We start from the raw sequence: 18,289 nt of genomic DNA, 5'->3' as shown, positions 1-18,289 counted from the left end.
TAAATGAAAGTCCTTAATGTACTTTGGTTGCAATTAAATTTTGTCACGTTTTACTGACAGCGGCAAAGATCCCAAATTATCTCTTATCCCCACCCCCACCACATCTTAGTCCTTTTTTGTTCCTCCTTCCCCATCTCAATGCTCTTAACAAACATGTACTGAACACTAAGTATACATACATCATGGTATATAGAGGCCCGAGCTGACGACCTCAATCTGCCACTGTCGTTATCTGCATTTTACAAAGCAGATGGTTAAGACAGGATGCTTAGGAGTCTCATTAAAGATCCAAAGCTATAAGTGGCCAAAGGAGAAAAAAAACATAGGTTCTCTGATTCCAAATCTGCTATGATTTTTCCATTAGTCCACATTTTTCTGACTAAATCTGGAATCTTGAAATGTGCCATTTATTGCTACTTTTCAAGGATCCACAAATGGTAACGAAGAATAATCTTCCCGCAAAATGAAAGCCTTAACTTGGCAAGGTTACAGTTAAATCCTTAGACACAGATTGTCATAATCCAGAACCTTTCCCCCTGGACAGGGTGGGCTCTAGAGAGGTCATCTGGAGAAGACCAACACAAAGCCAGCTTGTTCTCCAGGATCATGAAGTTAAGAGATTCTCCAAAGACAACAATGTTGCATCTCTAGTTCTTCTCAGAGTTTATTTGACCCAAATACAGCAGAATAGAAAGCTTTCGATGCCATTTTTCCCATTCATATGTGACCCAATGACAACCATGGCAAACGGTAACTGTATTTGTCTTCAACTATCTTGGAATCTTGCTGAAAAATGGCACAGTGCTTCTGCAGATCCCATCTTGTCTAACTTTTACAACACCGGGAAGGAATCAAGCTCCTATCAGGACAATCAGAAACTGAATACCCAAGAAGAAAAATGGAGGACTTTAGGGAAGTTGGGAAACAATTGGCTAGACAAATGGAAGCAACACTGGAATAGATGGCAGGCAGCTGCATGAGAATCCACATTCGTCTGCCTTAACACCTGCTAGTCTCTAGTATGGTCAGTAAGGAAGGTGGGAGAGGGGAAAATGAAAGGGAATTTCAAAGCATTTCCACTTGTCCACATATCATGCTATTCTATTTTTATGTTAGAGGTCCTTTGATAACTTTTAAAAAGTTATTTTATTTGTTTGACAGAGAGAGAGAGAGAGAGAGAGAGAGAGCATAAGCAGATGGAGCAGCAGGCAGAGGGAGAGAGAGAAGCAGGCTCCCTGTGGAGCAGGAAGCCCAATGCCGGGCTCAATCCCAGGAGCCTGGGATTATGACCTGAGGTAAAGGCAGCTGCTTAACCAACTGAGCCACCCAGGGGCCCCGAGGTCCTTTGGTAACTTAAAAGCAATTTATTTTTGAAATAAATAAAGATGAATAAAAAAAGAGCAACTATAAGGATCAGAAAAAGTCACAGGAAACTTTTCAAATGGAGGTCCATTCAGAAAAAAAAATGTCTTTAAGGTAAAAAATGGCTTCTGGGAGTTACTTTTCCCTACAGAGATCGTGAGGAAAGTGATCTCTTTACAAAATGAACTTGGTGGGCTCCAAACCTACAGGGATCCTAGCTCAGGTTCACAAATTGGTCATTTGAACTTAAATTAAAGGATTAGTCACAAAATAAAACACCAAAAGAAAGAGCTTCAACTGAATTTTACAGACATACAGATGTTCACCAAAGTTGAGTAGTATTCCAAGAGCAGCATTTCAACTACTATTAAGAACCTGATGTTCAAATTGCTGAAAAGAACATAAGACATAAGAGACCTATTTAAGAGAACATGTAGGAATTCCCAGTTGGGGAATGGGAGGGGAAAGATTTGTTATTCCTTTGGACGCTGACATACACACAACATTGCAAAGGACAATGATCATTTTCTCAAAAGACGTTTTCAAATATATGAAATAGATTATGAAAATTATGAACCATACATCATGCACCTACTTGCTCTGTGACAGAGTAAACATCAAAAACTCTTTACCAGTATAAGCAATAAGAAAAACCTATGCAGCCTCATGAGAGATCAATTATTATTACATCCAAACAATGTGGGTACAACCAGATATCACATTGAGACTCAACACAATCCCAATAACAAATGCAGGTCAAATGCAGGTCAGGTTCCCTTTCATTGGACCCTCTTGGCCAGTCTCAGGTTTCTGCTCTTTTTTTTTTTAAGTTTATTCATTTTTTATTTAAATTTAATTAATTAACATATAATGTATTATTAGTTTCAGAGTAGAAGTCAGTGATTCATCAGTCTTATATAATATCCCGTGCTATTTCAGCAAGAATGCTCCTTAATGCCCATCACCCAGTTACTCCATCTCCCAACCTGCTCCCATCCAGCAACCCTCAGTTTGTTTTATATATTTAAAAATCTCATGTGGTTTGTCTTCCTCTCTGATTTTGTCTTGTTTTATTTTTCCTCTCTTCCCCTATGATCTTCTATTTTGTTTCTTAAATTCCACATATGGTGAGACCATATGCTATTTGTCTTTACCTGACTGACCTACTTCACTTAGCATGATACCCTCTAGTTCCATCCATGTTATTGTAAATGGCAAGATTTAATATTTTTTGATGATGAGTAGTATTCCATTGTGTATATATATATATACATATACATATACATATATGTACATATATACATACATACCTTGTGTTTTTTTTAAAGATTTTATTTATCTATTCATGAGAGATACCAGAGAGAGAGAGGCAGAGACATAGGCAGAGGGAGAAGTAAGCTCCATTCAGGGAGCCCGATGTGGGACTCTATCCTGGGACTCCAGGATCACGCCCTGGGCCGAAGACAGGTGCTAAACTGCTGAGCCACCCAGGGATCCCTTATACCACGTGTTCTTATCCATTAATCTGTCAATGGACATCTGGGCTCTTTCCATATTTGGCTATCATGGACATTGCTGGTATAAAAATTGAGGTGCAGGTGCCCCTTTAGATCACTACATTTGTATCTTTGAGGCAAATACCCATTATGCAATTGTTGGGTCATAGAGTACTCTATTTTCAACTTTTTGAGGAATCTCCATACTGTTTACATTCCCACCAAGAGGGTTCCCCTTTCTTCGTATCCTTGCCAACATCTGTTGTTTCCTGATTTGTTAATTTCAACTATTCTGACTGGTGTGAGGTGGTATCTCATTGTAGTTCTGATTTGTATTGCCCTGATGCCGAGTGGTGTTGAGCATTTTTTCACTTGTCTGTTGGCCATTTGGAGAAATGTCTGTTCATGTCTTCTGTTCACTGGATTGTTTGTTCTTTGGGTGTTGAATTTGATAAGTTCTTTATATATTTTGGATATTAGCCCTTTATCTAATAAGACATTTGCAAATATCTCCTCCCATTATGTTGGTTGTCTTTTGGTTCTGTGGATTGTTCCCTTTGTTGTGCAAAAGCTTTTTATCTTAATGAAATCCCAGTAGTTCATTTTTGCCTTTGTTTCCCTTGCCTTTGAAGACGTGTCTATCATGATATTGAATGGCCAAGGTCACAGATATTGCTGCCTGTGTTCTCCTCTAGGATTTTGATGGATTTCTGTCTCACATTTAGGTCTCTCACTGATTTTTTTAGTCTATTTTTGTATATGGTGTAAGGAAATGGTCCAGTTTCATTCTTCTGCATGTGGCTGTCCAATTTCCCTAACATCATCTGTTGAAGAGACTGTCTTTTTTCCATTGATGTTCTTTCCTGCTTTGTCAAACAATAGTTGACCATAGAGTTGAGGGTCTATTCTTGGGTTCTCTATTCTGTTCCATTGGTCTATGTGTCTGTTTCTGTGGCAGTACCACATTGTCTTGATGATTACAACTTTGTAATAGAGCTTGAAATCTGGAATTGTCATGCCACCAGCTTTGGTTTTCTTTTTCAACATTCCTTTGGCTATTTGGGGTCTTTTCTGGTTCCATATAAGTTTTAGGATTATTTGTTTCAGCTTTGTGAAAAAGTTGACAGCATTTTGATATAATTGTATTGAACGTATGAATTGCTCTGGGTAGCATGCACATATTAACAAGATTTGTTCTTCCAATCCATGAATGTGGAATGTTTTCCCATTTCTTTGTGTCTTCTTCAACTTCTTTCATGAGTGTTCTATAGTTTTCTGAGTACAGATCCTTTACCCTTTTGGTTAGGTTTATTCCTAGGTATCTTAAGGGTTTTGTAAACCCATTTGATCCCATTTGTAAATGGAATCAATTCCTTAATTTCTCTTTCTCTTGTCTCATTGTTAGTGTATAGAAATGCGATTGATATTTGTGCATTGATTTTGTATCCTGCCACTTTGCTGAATTCCTAAATGAGTTCTAGCAATTTTGGGGTGGAGTCTTTTGGGTTTTCCACATAAAGTATCATATCATTTGCAAAGAGTAAGAATTTGACTTCTTTTCTGATTCAGATGTCTTTTATTTTTTTTGTTGTCTGATTGCTGAGGCTAGGACTTCTAGTACTATGTTGAACAGCAGTGGTGAGAGTGGGCATCCCTGTAATATTCCTGACCTTAAGGGAAAAGCTCTCAGTTTTTCCCCATTAAGAATGATATTGACTGTGGGCTTTCCATATATGGTTTTTATGAAATGTTTTGTAAAGATTGTATTTATTTATTCATAAGAGACACAGAGAGAGGCAGAGACATAGGCAGAGGGAGAAGCAGGCTCCCTGTGGGGAGCCTGATGCAAGACTCAATCTCAGGACCCTAGGATCACAACCTGAGCCAAAGGCAGATGCTCAACCACTGAGCTACCCAGGCACCCTGGTTTTACACTGTAAAGTGTTTTAATCAAGAAAGGATGCTGTATATTGTCAAATGCTTTCTCTGTGTCTATTGAGAGGATCATATGGTTCTTGTCCTTCCTTTTATTAATGAAGTGTTTCACATTGATTGTTTTGCGGATGTTGAACCACCCTTGCAGCCCAGGAATTAATTCCACTTGGTCATGGTGAATCATTTTTTTAATGGACCGTTGGATCCTCTTGCTTAGTATTTTGGTGAGAATTTTTTACATCCATGTTCATCAGGGATATTGGTCTGTAATTCTCCCTTTTGTTGGGGTCGAGGTCTTGTTTGGGATCAAGGTAATGTTGACCCCATAAAAAGAGTTTGTAAGTTTTCCTTCCATTTCTATTTTTTTTGAAATAGCTTCAGAAGAATAGGTATTAGTTCTTTAAATGTTTGGTAGAATTCCCCTGGGAAGCCATCTAGCCCTGGGCTTTTATTTGTTGGGAGATTTTTTGTTTACTGCTTCAATTTCCTTGCAGGTTTTCTATTTCTCCCTGTTTCAGTTTTGGTAGTTTACATGTCTCTAAAAATGCATCCATTTCTTCCAGATTGCCTATTTGTAACATATAGTTGCTCATAATATGTTCTTATAATTGTTTGTATTCCTTTGGTGTTGTGACCTTTCCCCTTTCATTCATGATTTAATTTATTTGGCTCCTTTCTCTTTTCTTGGTAATATGTCTGGCCAGGGGCTTATCAATATTATTCTTTCAAAGAACCATCTTCTAGTTTTGTTGATATGTTCTACTATTCTTTCGGTTTTTATTTCATTGATTTCTGCTCTAATCTTGATTATTTCTCTTCTCCTGCTATGTTTAGGGTTTATTTGCTGTTCTGTCTCCAGATCTTTTAGGTGTGTGAGGTTATGTATTTGAGACCTTTCTTGTTTTTTGAGAAAGGCTTACATTGCTATATATTTCTCTCTTAGGACCACCTTTGCTGCATCCCAAAGGTTTTGAATGATTGTGTTTTCATTTTCATTTGTGCCCATGAATTTTTCAAATTCTTTTTTAGCTTCCCAGTTGACCCATTCATTCTTTCATAGGTTGCTCTTTAGCTTCTATGCATTTGAGTTCTTTCCAAATTTCCTCTTTTTTGATTGAGTTTCAGCAAAGCATTATGGTCTAAAAATATGCAGGCAATGATCCCAATCATTTGGTACTAGTTAAGACCTGATTTGTGACCCAGTATGTGATCTATTCTGGAGAATATTCCACATGCCCTTGAGAAGAATGTGTATTCTGTTGCTTTAGGATGGAATGTTCTGAATATATCTGTGAAGTCCATGTGGTCCAGTGTGTCACTCAAAGCCCTTGTTTCCTTGTCGATCTTCTACTTAGATTATCTGTCCATTGTAGTGAGTGAGGTATTAAAGTCCCCCACTATTATTGTATTATTATTGATGTGCTTCTTTAATTTTCTTATTAGTTGGTTTATATAATTGACTGCTCCCATGTTAGAGACATAAATATTTACAATTTTTAGGTCTTCTTATTAGATAAACCCTTTAATTATGATACAGCGTCCTTCCTCATCTCTTATTACAGTCTGGTTTAAAACCTAATCTGTCTGATAGAAGGATTGCCGTGTCTGCTTTCTTTTGATGTCTATTAGCATGATAAATGGTTTTCCACCCCCTCAGTTTAAATCTGGAGGTGTCTTTGGGTCTAAAATGAGTCTCTTGCAGACAGCATATTGATGAGTCTTGCTTTTTTACGCCAATCTGATATCCTGTGTCTTTTGATTTCTGCATTTAGTACACTTATATTCAGAGTAACTATTTTAAGATATTTATTTATTTATTTATTTATTTATTTATTTATTTATTTGAAAGACAGAGACAGAGATAGTGAGAGAAAACACAATCAGGGAGGAGGGGAAGAAGCAGGCTCCCCACTGAGCAGGGGGCCCAATGCAGGGCTCAATACCAGAACCCTAGGATCATGATCTGAGTCAAAGACATAGATGATCTGAGTCAAAGATCACATGTTTACCTGACTGAGTCACCCAGGCACCCCTTGGAGTAACTATTGAAAGATGTGAATTTAATGCTATTATATAACCTGTAAAGTCACTGTTTCTGTATATTTTCTCTGCTCCTTTCTGGTCTATGTTACTTTTGGGCTTTCTCGTCACTTAAAGGCTCCCTTTTAATATTTCTTGTAGGCCTGGATTAGTAATCACAAATTGTTTTAGTTTCTGCTTGTTCTGGAAGCTTTTTATCCCTCCTAATTTGAATGACATCTATTGGATAAAGTATTCTTGGCTGTACATATATATTTTTCATTTAGCACCCAAGGTTTCTGCTCTTTTATGTGGATGATATCTGAAGGGTTGAAATAACTCGGGGAAAAGGAACTCAACTTTTGTTAACATTCCCTTGCACCATTTTGCAAACCAACTGGCTGGATTCTCAGTTAAGTATTCTCTTTTCTCAGGCACAGAACTTAGCTGGGAAAATAGTAGATTGAGAAGAAAGAAAGAAGAGAAGAAGCACTGGCTCAAAGACAAAAACCATTGCAAAGAGCAGAGTTCAGTGGGACCGTGGAGGTAATTTCATTCAATCAAAAATTTTAAAAATGAGAATATTGAGGTTAGAAGAAGTCATGTAATCTATCCAAGGTCCTATGTATAGGAGAGAGAGTAGCAGCATGAAGTCACTCTTGACTCTTCATCCAAAGCTTTTACTACCTCATCTTTAGCACTGACATCGGAGAGTTGAAAACTTACTGAACCTAATTTTCATCTCTATAATTTTTTTTTCAGAGACGTGCTGCCCAGTAGCTATTGCGTGTGATGGATGTGCAAAATCAGTCCAGAGTGACTGAATTTACGCTGACTGCCTTCCCTGTTATCCGGAAGCTTCAGATCTCCCTCTTTGTGGTCCTCCTGTTTACCTACATGCTAACTCTAACAGGAAATACTGTCATCATTTCCTTAATATGGGCTGATAATCGCCTCCAAACCCCAATGTACTTCTTTCTCAGTAATTTGTCATTTTTGGACATTCTATACACTACCTCAGTTACCCCAAAGCTGTTAGCTTGTCTCCTAGAGGACAAGAAAACCATATCTTTTGCTGGCTGCATCACCCAAACATACTTCTTTTTTTTCCTGGGGACAGTGGAGTTTATCCTCCTGGCAGTGATGTCCTTTGACCGCTACGTGGCCATCTGTAACCCTCTGCGCTACACCGTTATCATGAACAGCAGGGTCTGTCTCCTGCTGGTTCTGGGCTGCTGGGTGGGAGCCTTCCTCTCAGTGCTGTGCCCAACTATCGTGGTCTCCAGACTGCCTTACTGTTATAGGGAAATTGGTCATTTCTTCTGTGACATTGCCCCTTTACTGCAGGTGGCCTGCATAGACACTCATTTCATTGAGATGATAAACTTCCTCTTGTCCTCCTTTGTCCTCCTGACCTCACTGGTATTCACCATCGTGTCCTACACCTACATCATCTCTACCATCCTGCACATCCCCTCAGCCCAAGGACGTCAGAAGGCCTTTTCCACTTGTGCTTCTCACATCACGGTTGTGTCCATTGCCTATGGGAGCAACATCTTCATGTATGTGAGGCCCAGCCAGAGCCATTCACTGGAGTTTGACAAGGTGACAGCTGTCCTCACGACAATGGTGACCCCTCTTCTGAACCCTTTCATTTATAGTCTAAGGAATAAAAAGGTAAAGGAAGTTTTGAGAGAAGCAATCCTTAAAATTATGTCCTTATGGCACAAGAGAACTTGAACCTTATTGCACAGGAGAACTTGAAAGTTTGTTTGCTAATAATGACTATTTTTAACCCTCAGACTCCATGTGGAGACCAGCACGCTTGATGACCATAAAGTCAAAAATTTGTGGGAAGATATAAAAAGGCTTCATGCCACATTAGATACAAAGTATTGTAGTCAAGGCTCAGAGGAGGCAATTCAATTATAGAGATAATAATACATTTTAAACCCTATTTTTGGATTATCTCACACACGGAATATCATAAATTAATGAAAATTACTTAACTGAAGTCAGAAAACCTGAAATTTAAGCCTGGGCCTATTGTTTTTTTTATCACATGACACGTGGCCTACCTGAATATTAGTTTTCTCATTGATAAAGTGGGAAATGCAGTTGGCACTTTTCCTTTATAAACTTAGCCAAGATGGTCTAAGAAATACAAACACAGATAACTAAAAGTGTGGTTTTCTAACCAGTTCATCTCAGATGTTTGAGATGATTGCCTTCATTCCCAATAGCTAAATACTGCAGATAATTAGAGGAACCAGGAAGAAGAATATCCCAAATTTGTACAGTATACTTAGATATGTACATGTGTATATCTCACTTCATCATCTTAGCAACCTTGAGAAGCTGATATTATTATCTCCATTTTACAGATGAGAAAACTGAGGTTCCCAGAGGTTAACCATCTTGCCCCAAACTACACTCTAGAAGGTGGCACAAGTTTAGAGAATGCAGACTCCAGTCTCCTTTAGCACCTCACTGTACCAGGAAACATGAAATGGGAATAAACTTGAGAGAGGAAGAGTTAACCCCTGAAGTTATGCACTTTTTCTGAAGCTAGAGCATTTCCTGCCTGTCCTAACACTTTGGCAGAACTGCAGATCAGGGCAGACCAGGTTATAGTCACAATAGACTTGAGAGGCAATTCGTTTGAAAGGAAAATCAATTATCTTGAGGCCATAACTGACCAAGCGTCTAGACTAATCAACTGTGGCAGCCAGCCAATGGGACAATCGTAGGCAGAAAAAATAAGCATTCTAGAATTCCTTTGGTTAGGAGAAAAATCAATCAAGCTAGCTTAAGTAAAATGGGTGTTTATGACAATAATAATCAAGAGCACCACACAGAATCCCAGAAGATAAGGAACAGGAAGACCAGCTAAGGGATGAGAATCAGAAATTGGAAAATCTTGAGGAACCAAGACAAGTTCCCTCTTCCCTTGCTCTCTCTGGGGTCATATGATGTCTGTGTTACTATTTTTCTCCATATATCTTGCAGTAAGCTAAATAATGGCCCCTCCTCAAATATCGAGGTCCTAATCCTTAAAACCTGTGAATGTAAATAAAAAATAAGGTACATATGGCAAAGGGACTTTGCAGATGTGATTAAATTAAAGATCTTGAGAAAGAGAGATTACCCTGGATTATCTAGATGGGTCCTAATTATAATCACATGTGTCATGTGAGAGACAACAGAGGGAGATTTGACCACACAAGAGACAGTAATGTGATAATGGAAGCAGAGAGAGATTTGAAATTGCTATGCTGACGATCTGAAGATAGGGAATGGGGCCATGAGCCAAGGAATGCACTTCTAGAAGCTGGAAAGAGCAAGGAAATGGGTCCTTTCTTATGTAGAGCCTGTGGCACAGCCCACTGACACCTGTTTAGGCACCGTGGAACTATTTTGGATTTCTGGTTTCCAGACTGTGATAGAGTATCTTAGTGTCATTTTAAGACCCCAAATTTATGGTAATTTATTACAGCAGCTGCAGCAAACCATACATATCTTATTTCTGTTTCCCTCTCTGCCAACTATTTTATTCCACTTCTTTGTGCACCCAGGAGATAATGATGTTTCAATCATTTGTAAATACATGCATATAGTCATAGATATATATTCATATATACTAGCATGTATGTGTGTGTATTTATAGAGAATTTATTTAGATATATATCTAATATAAGTAAATATATATATATATATATGGAGAGAGAGAGAGAGAATTTATTTAGATTATATATTTAAAATGATCTGAATTCAAAATCCAAATTCCTGGAAGAAGAATCCGATTGATCCAATTAGAATGAGATGTCTTCTCCTAATTCACTCATTGGTAGGAGGTAAGGTTGGCAAGGAGTTAAATTGCCCTCTATTCAGCCACTGGGCAGGTGCTGTGGAGAAAGCACAGTACTGAGAGAAGAAGAGAAGATAAAAAAAAAAGTCCTACCAAGGTGGTCATTAACCTTCTATTTGTGGATGAAGCAGAGACCGTAACAATTGGTATGGGCTCTATCTTAGGACAGCAGGTAGAGAAAGTGCTGCCCTTAAGAATGGATTCAGAATAGCATAAAAGAAAATAGTCCATCAGAAGATATTGTAGTGATCAAATGTTTAAAGATTGAAAGAAAGTAGGACAATATCACCAGCAATGAAGCAGTCATCTAATGATCTGCTCTCTACTCATTATAAGACACTAAATAAGATTTGGGAAGTAACTATATTGGTTTCCTAATGCTGTCATAGTAAATTTGGCAGCTTAAAACAACACAAATGTATCATCTGACCATTATGTAGGTCACAAGTCTCGCCAGGCCAAATTCAGCATGCTGCGTTCCTTTCTAGGTGCTCTAGGGGAAAATCCACTTCCTACTCATTTGAGTTGTTAACAGAATCCCCTTCCCTGAAGGTCCTGTTTTCTTGCTGGCTATCAACCACGGGCCATTTCCAGTTTTTAGAAGGTGCTTTAGTTCTTGGCTCATGCTCCCCTTCTTCCATTATCAAAGCCGACAATAGGGGGGCAAGTATCTCACAAGTTTCAAATTTCTCCTCCTTCCATCTCCTCTCTGACTTGGCTGACAAAGTTCTCCACTTTTAAGGACTCATTTGATTGGATTGGGGCAACCCTAATACCCAGGATTGTATAATCCACTCAAGGTCCTTTTCCTGAATTACGTTTGCAATGTCCCTTCTGCCAAATAACGTAACATATTCACAGATTCTGGGGATTAGGGCATGGATTGCTCTGCTTCTCTCTCTCTCTCTCTCTCTCTCTCTCTTTTTTAAAGATTTCATTTATTTACTCATGAGAGAGAGAGAGAGAGAGAGAGAGAGAGGCAGAGACATAGGCAGAGGGAGAAGCAGGCTCCATGCAGGGTCCCGGGTCTCCAGGATCACACCCTGGACTGAAGGCAGCGCTAAACCGCTGAGCCACCTCGGCTGCCCTGCTCTGCTTCTTAGCATTATGTTGCCAGTGGTAAGGATCCACAAAAGACAAAATAAAGAACTGAACATGGTATGATTTATTAAAGCCAATACTCAATCTTAAACTCTTTCTAGCTGTCATCACTTAGAATCAGAAGAATTTATAAATCTCAGAATATGAAGAGGTTAGTGAAAAGCAGTGAAATATCTGGGAAATACATATTTTATATCAGCTATGATTGTTTTTATTTATGTTATTGTTAGGTAAAGATGAATATAATTGTCCCTTTGTGCTCTTTTACTGTTTTTTCATGAGTTTCTCTGTTACTCCAAAGCTCCAATCTTGTATGATTACTACAGAAAAGAAAATCCTAAATGAATAAGAGAAATTTTTTTCAAAGATTTTATTTATTTATTCATGAGAGACACAGAGAGAAGGAGGCAGAGACATAGGCAGAGGGAGAAGCAGGCTCCATGCAGGGAGCCTGATGTGGGACTCCATTCCAGGATCCCAGGATCATGACCTGAGCTCAACCACTGAGCAACCCAGGTACCCTGAATAAGATAATTTAGACATAATTTTGGTATCCAACTATACCTGGCCCCAGGTTGGGCCAGACTTGACACTGAAAATTTAAAAAGACTTCATAAACTCTGAAAAACAACATAAATATACTGGTTTACTTTGATGTTGATTATTATTCTTATGACCAACATTGTTATAATACAGAGTAATAATATCAGTTTCTACATTGATTCTAATTAGTTGAGTTACTTGTCCCAAATGTGGTGATAGCTGGGAAATCTCTTACTTTTCAACTATAACTGGGTGTTTTAACTACTCTCTTTCAATATGGGAAGAAGAGTGTTTTAACTATTCTTTTTCAGTATGGGAATATGGGAAGAAGAGGAGGAACAGACCAAAGTAGCCTATAGAAATTTCAAAGCACATCCACTTGCTAGATGAACTATATCCCTCCAACTATGGACAAAGAGCATGACAACCAGAGAGCCACTGTTTTATGTAATGAATTAGTTGATCCTTCCTCTTGGCAGCCAATTCTCACATATTCCTTCCTCCTGACTCAGTTGTAAGAAAGTGTTCAATAGCAACAACTATGAACAGATGTCTCAATTACATCACAAATTCTCAAAAGCTGCAGTGAAATATACCAAAGGATTTATTATCAGTGGTCAAGAGTTTAGCTAAGCTACTCCATGGCACCCATTTGGCCAAGCAGCCTGCTGTGACTGTAAACTGACACTAGTTCCTCCCACAAGCACATGCCCTAGATAGTGTCCTGCCGAGTCACAAACAAATGTTACCTTTCTGACATGACCTCCCCAGCTTTTGTGCTCAACCATCTTCCCCATCCACGAGCATCTTCCCCTTCTGGGTCCCTTAAATAAGGTTCCAGTGTGATTTACCAAAATTTTCTCTTTTGGTTGCAATTAACCAATCTGGTCTTGGCCTAGGAACCCCAACGCACTCCACCCATGGATTCTTTTTTTTTTTTTTTTTTTTTTTTTTTTATGATAGGCACACAGTGAGAGAGAGAGAGAGGCAGAGACACAGGCAGAGGGAGAAGCAGGCTCCATGCACGGGGAGCCTGACGTGGGATTCGAGCCTGGGTCTCCAGGATCGCGCCCTGGGCCAAAGGCAGGCGCCAAACCGCTGCGCCACCCAGGGATCCCCACCCATGGATTCTAATGAAAATATGTGCCCCAGGACCTGCTTCTCTCTGTCTCTCCAAGGGTGCTCCCCATCCCAAGGCATGCCAGGACCTGTGAATAATAAACTCTGTTGTAATTCCTCTTGTGGTCTGCTGAACAACAGCTCACTATCTGGCACCCTCTGCTCCACTTAAGAAATGTTAACTTGATAAATTAATAACAAGGTGGTACAACTACATATGACTACTTACTTCATTTTTGAAATGTACTAAAAAGTAGTTGTGTCTGTATGTGTGGTCCATTTCAGAGGCATGTAGTTCTTCTGTGAACTTTAAAATCTTATTAAAACAATTTTTTTTTCATTATCTAGGACTACTGGCCCACCCCAAGTATATTGTTTAAAGCTAAGGATTCATTCATTAATATGCTTTCTTACCTTCAGCATTTTTCAGAAAATAAGGCAACCTCCCCCTTAAAAAAGGTGATAATGTTGAAAATGATAATGTATAAATTCTTTCTAGCTATAAAATTTTTAGTAATATATTTTCACTCTTAACCTATTTTAATTTTTTTTAAAATAAAGATTTAGAGAGAGAAATCGTTAGAGAGAGCATGAGCAGGGAGAGGGGGAAGAGAGGAGAGAGGGGGAGGATCTGAGGGAGAGGGAGAAGCAGGCTTCTGGCTGAGCAGGGACCCGCACCTGGGGCTTGATCCTAGGACCTTGGCATTATAACTTGAGCAGAAGGCAGATGCTTAGGTGACAGAGCCACCTAGGCATCCCAGGTTTTTAGTGTTCTGAGTAGAGATCTTGAAAAGAATTGACCATCATATAACTGCACAGTCAATGTAAAAGAGAAGAACTTGAAATAACATGTCAAATAGAGAAGTATATACAATCAGTAAATTAAGTATCAAGTTATTATAATACTTTAGTACTTAAATAGTCTCTTCCGTGTGCAGAAATACATGTATATATCCTCCTGATGTAGAACTGAATTCAGAGTTATCCTTTAGGAGAGGATGCAAAAAATGCAGTGTGTCATTTTACTGATTTAGGCAAACATGTCTCCTTCTGTTTAGGCAGCAGACACAAGAGTGATAATGAAAAAAAAAAAACAGTACTTGGGGTGCCTGGGTATCTCAGTCTATTGAACGTCTGATTCTTGATTTTGGCTCAGATCATAATTTCAGGGTCCTGAGATGGAGCCCTGCATGGATCTCCATGCTCAGCAGGAGGTGTACCTGAGAGTCTCTCTCTCTCACTCTTTCTGCACCTCCCCATGCTCATGTCTCTCTCTATCTCTCTCTTTCACTTAAAAACGAAACAAAAGCATAAACCGGTACTTATATTTACAAAACCATTTCATTCATAATATCCAAAAACTTAAAATGACCCAAAAGTCTGTTCACAGGATGCTGGATAAGCAGATATAATATGTTTTTACAATGGGATATTATTCAACATTAAAATGGAAGGAATCACTGATACAATAACCTGGATGAATTTTGAAAAATGTTAAGAAATAACTCCAATGCAAAAGAACTATGTGATTACATTTTGTGAAGTCCACAAACAGGCAAATCTAGAAATCAGAAAATCTCGGGATGCCTGGGTGGCTCAGTGGTTGAGTGCTAGCCTTCTGCTCAGGGCGTTATCTGGGGTCCTGGGATTGAGTCCTGCATCGGGTTCCTGTGGGAAGCCTGCTTCTCTCTCTGCCTGTGTCTGCCCCTCTCTTTCTCTGTCTCTCACGAATAAATAAATAAAATCTCAAAAAAAAAGAAAAAAGATTAAAAAAATAAAATCACTGCAAGAAACAGGAGGAAGGACATGGGGGATCTTTCTGGAATAATTAAAACATTCTATATCTTGTTTGAAATGGTAGTTTACGGTCCTATACTATCATCAAAACTTTTAAATTAACTTTAAAATTATGGTGCCTTTTTATATAAATTAAGCCTCAGTAAATAATTTTCTTATATCACCCACATAAGGAAAACGCAAGCTCAGACAAATTTACAAGCAAATTTACCAAATATCAGAGACTAGATCATTTCAATCTTATAACTCACCAAGAGAATTTTTTAAATGTACAATTCCGTGTTATTAATTTTAAAGGCTACTTTAATTTAGATTCCAATACCAGATTTTATAAGAAAGGAAAAGCACAGCCTAATCTCGCTGGTGAAGCTAGATGAGAAAAATCCTTACAAAAATCCTGGCAAACAAAATATATAAAAGAGGTGGGTGTTTCCCAGGAAGGCAAAAATGGTTTGACATTAAAATATCAAGAATGGTAATTTACCACATTAACACAAACTATTTTTTCATCTTAATAGAAGCAGAAGACAGCTGAATGGTTAATCAACAGTGGTACATCCAGACGATGAAATATTAGTTAAAGCTAAAAAGAAATGAGCTATCATCCCATAAAAAATCATGGAGGAAAATTTAAATGCATAGTATCAAACAAAAGAATTAATTTGAAAAAACTACTTCTCTGTGATTCCAACCCTATGAAATTCTATGGAGTCTGTCTGTAAATAGATCAGTGGTGATGTGACTAGAGGGGAATGAATAGGCGAGGCACCAACCATTTTTAGGGCAGTGAAATGCTCTGTATAATACTGTGATGATGGATACATGTTATTGTACATTTGTCCACACCACCGAATGTACAACACCAAGAGTGAGCCCTAAAGTAAACTGTGGGCTTTGTGTCATGTGACAGCGTGGCTTCGTCAGTGATAACGAATGTACCAGTTTGGTGAGGGATGTTGGTCATGGAGGAGGCCGTGCACGTAGAGGGGCAATGGGCATATGGGAAATCTTTGTATCTTCCTCTCAGCATTGCTCTAAGAAAATAAAATCCTTGAAATAAATAATGGAACTAATATTAAGAAAAAAGTATCTTTCTTTTTAAAAAAAATTATTTAAATTCAATGAATTAATATATAAGGTATTATTGGTTTCAGAGGTCGAAGTCAGTGATTCATCAGGCTTATATAATACCCAGTGCTCATTATTACATCATATGCCCTTCTTAATGTCCATCACCCAGTTACCTCATCCCCCCCACCTGCCTCCCCTCCAACGATCCCTATGTTTGTTTCCTATGATAAAGAGTTTCTTATGGTTTGTCTCTGAGAAAAAGTATCTTCCAAAGAAAAAGAAGTGCTTAAAATATCCTTCTTGTATTAACAGTGAACAGTGTTAATATAGCACAATAGTGTAAAAAGGTTGTTCAATCCAAATTATGATATCTCTGTACAGGAGATATAGGAGGAAGAAAAATGATCAAAGAACTTAACACTCAACTTTCATTTCATAACAGGAATTTAATAGACAATGTGTAAATTTGGTAAACTAAGAAAGAATGTAAGCATTTATTTAAAATATGAAGGTAATATTAGAAGACAAAACAGTGTTTAAAGTAATTCCTTATAAGAAAAAGAGTGAGGACGTAGAGAAGGGAAGGAAGGAGTGACTTCTCTTTTTCTATATAAAAAGGGAACCCTCATACACTGTTGGTGGGAATGTGAACTGGTGCAGCCACTCTGGAAAACTGTGTGGAGGTTCCTCAAACAGTTAGAAATAGACCTGCCCTACGACCCAGCAATTGCACTGTTGGGGATTTACCCCAAAGATACAAATGCAATGAAACGCGGGGACACCTGCACCGCGATGTTTATAGCAGCAATGGCCACGATAGCCAAACTGTGGAAGGAGCCTCGGTGTCCAACGAAGGATGAATGGATAAAGAAGATGTGGTTTATGTATACAATGGAATATTACTCAGCTATTAGAAATGACAAATACCCACCATTTGCTTCAACATGGATGGAACTGGAGGGTATTATGCTGAGTGAAGTAAGCCAGTCGGAGAAGGACAAACATTATATGTTCTCATTCATTTGGGGAATATAAATAATAGTGAAAGGGAATATAAGGGAAGGGGGAAGAAATGTGTGGGAAATATCAGAAAGGGAGACAGAACGTAAAGACTGCTAACTCTGGGAAACGAACTAGGGGTGGTAGAAGGGGAGGAGGGCGGGGGGTGGGAGTGAATGGGTGACGGGCCCTGGGGGTTATTCTGTATGTTAGTAAATTGAACACCAATAAAAAATAAATTAAAAAAAAACTTTTAAAATTCATTCACTTTTAATTATATAATCTGTTTAGTTTAAAAAATGAAAATCAGGGCACCTGGGTGGCTCAGTCAGGTAAGCCAACTCTTGATCAGCTCAGGTCAAAATTTCAGCATGGTGAGATCAGCCCTGGGTGAGGCTCCACACCCAGCATGCAGTCTGCTTGGGATTCTCTCTCTCCTTTTCTCTGTCCCTTTGCCTCTCCCACTTGTGCGTGTGCTCTCTCTCAAATAAATACATAAATCTTAAAAGAAAAAAAGAAAAAGAAAATCCATGTTAAAATGATGGAAGGAAAATGAGACTATTGGAAAGAACAGCTTAACTCCCAACCAGGAAAGCATGGAAGTAAAGATGCCAATGTGCTCAGAAATTCTCAGCTCCCAGTGAGGCAGCACCAGGTACTCAGAGAACCAAGAACAGTTCATCTCAGGGTAGAATGGAAAAGCCATTCAAGTGTCTGAGTTGTTGGCCCTTATCACACTTGCGGTAAGCAGCAGGGACATCTGACTTTTGGCAAAGACAGTGAATGTGAAGACTGATGTGAAGAGTTAAAGCAGTAGCTTTCAAGTACCTAATGATCTGAGGGAGAACAGGAATCCTTGTTGCCAGACAGGAGCTAGGGACTTACCCAGCATGTTCCTCAACCGTGGAAATTACTTTTGTAGCAATATCCATATCATGTACATGTGGACAAGAAGAACACCAGTCCACAGTGACCCACC

General features: G+C 38.7%; 1 protein-coding gene across 1 annotated transcript; it reads left to right on the top strand.

The window, feature by feature from the left end:
- The first annotated feature begins 7,245 nt into the window (after window positions 1–7,245).
- On the top strand, window positions 7,246–9,094 carry LOC112671520 (olfactory receptor 6M1-like). Its single transcript, XM_025465789.3, has 2 exons — window positions 7,246–7,358; window positions 7,575–9,094. Exon 2 carries the CDS (start codon window positions 7,605–7,607, stop codon window positions 8,550–8,552), a length of 948 nt encoding a protein of 315 aa, XP_025321574.3. The 5' UTR covers window positions 7,246–7,358; window positions 7,575–7,604; the 3' UTR covers window positions 8,553–9,094.
- Window positions 9,095–18,289: the final 9,195 nt, after the last annotated feature.

The sequence above is a fragment of the Canis lupus genome, chromosome 5 (genome assembly GCF_003254725.2).
Source record: "Canis lupus dingo isolate Sandy chromosome 5, ASM325472v2, whole genome shotgun sequence".
NCBI classification, from domain to species: Eukaryota; Metazoa; Chordata; class Mammalia; order Carnivora; family Canidae; genus Canis; species Canis lupus.
This window is presented reverse-complemented; position numbering and strand designations above follow the sequence as displayed.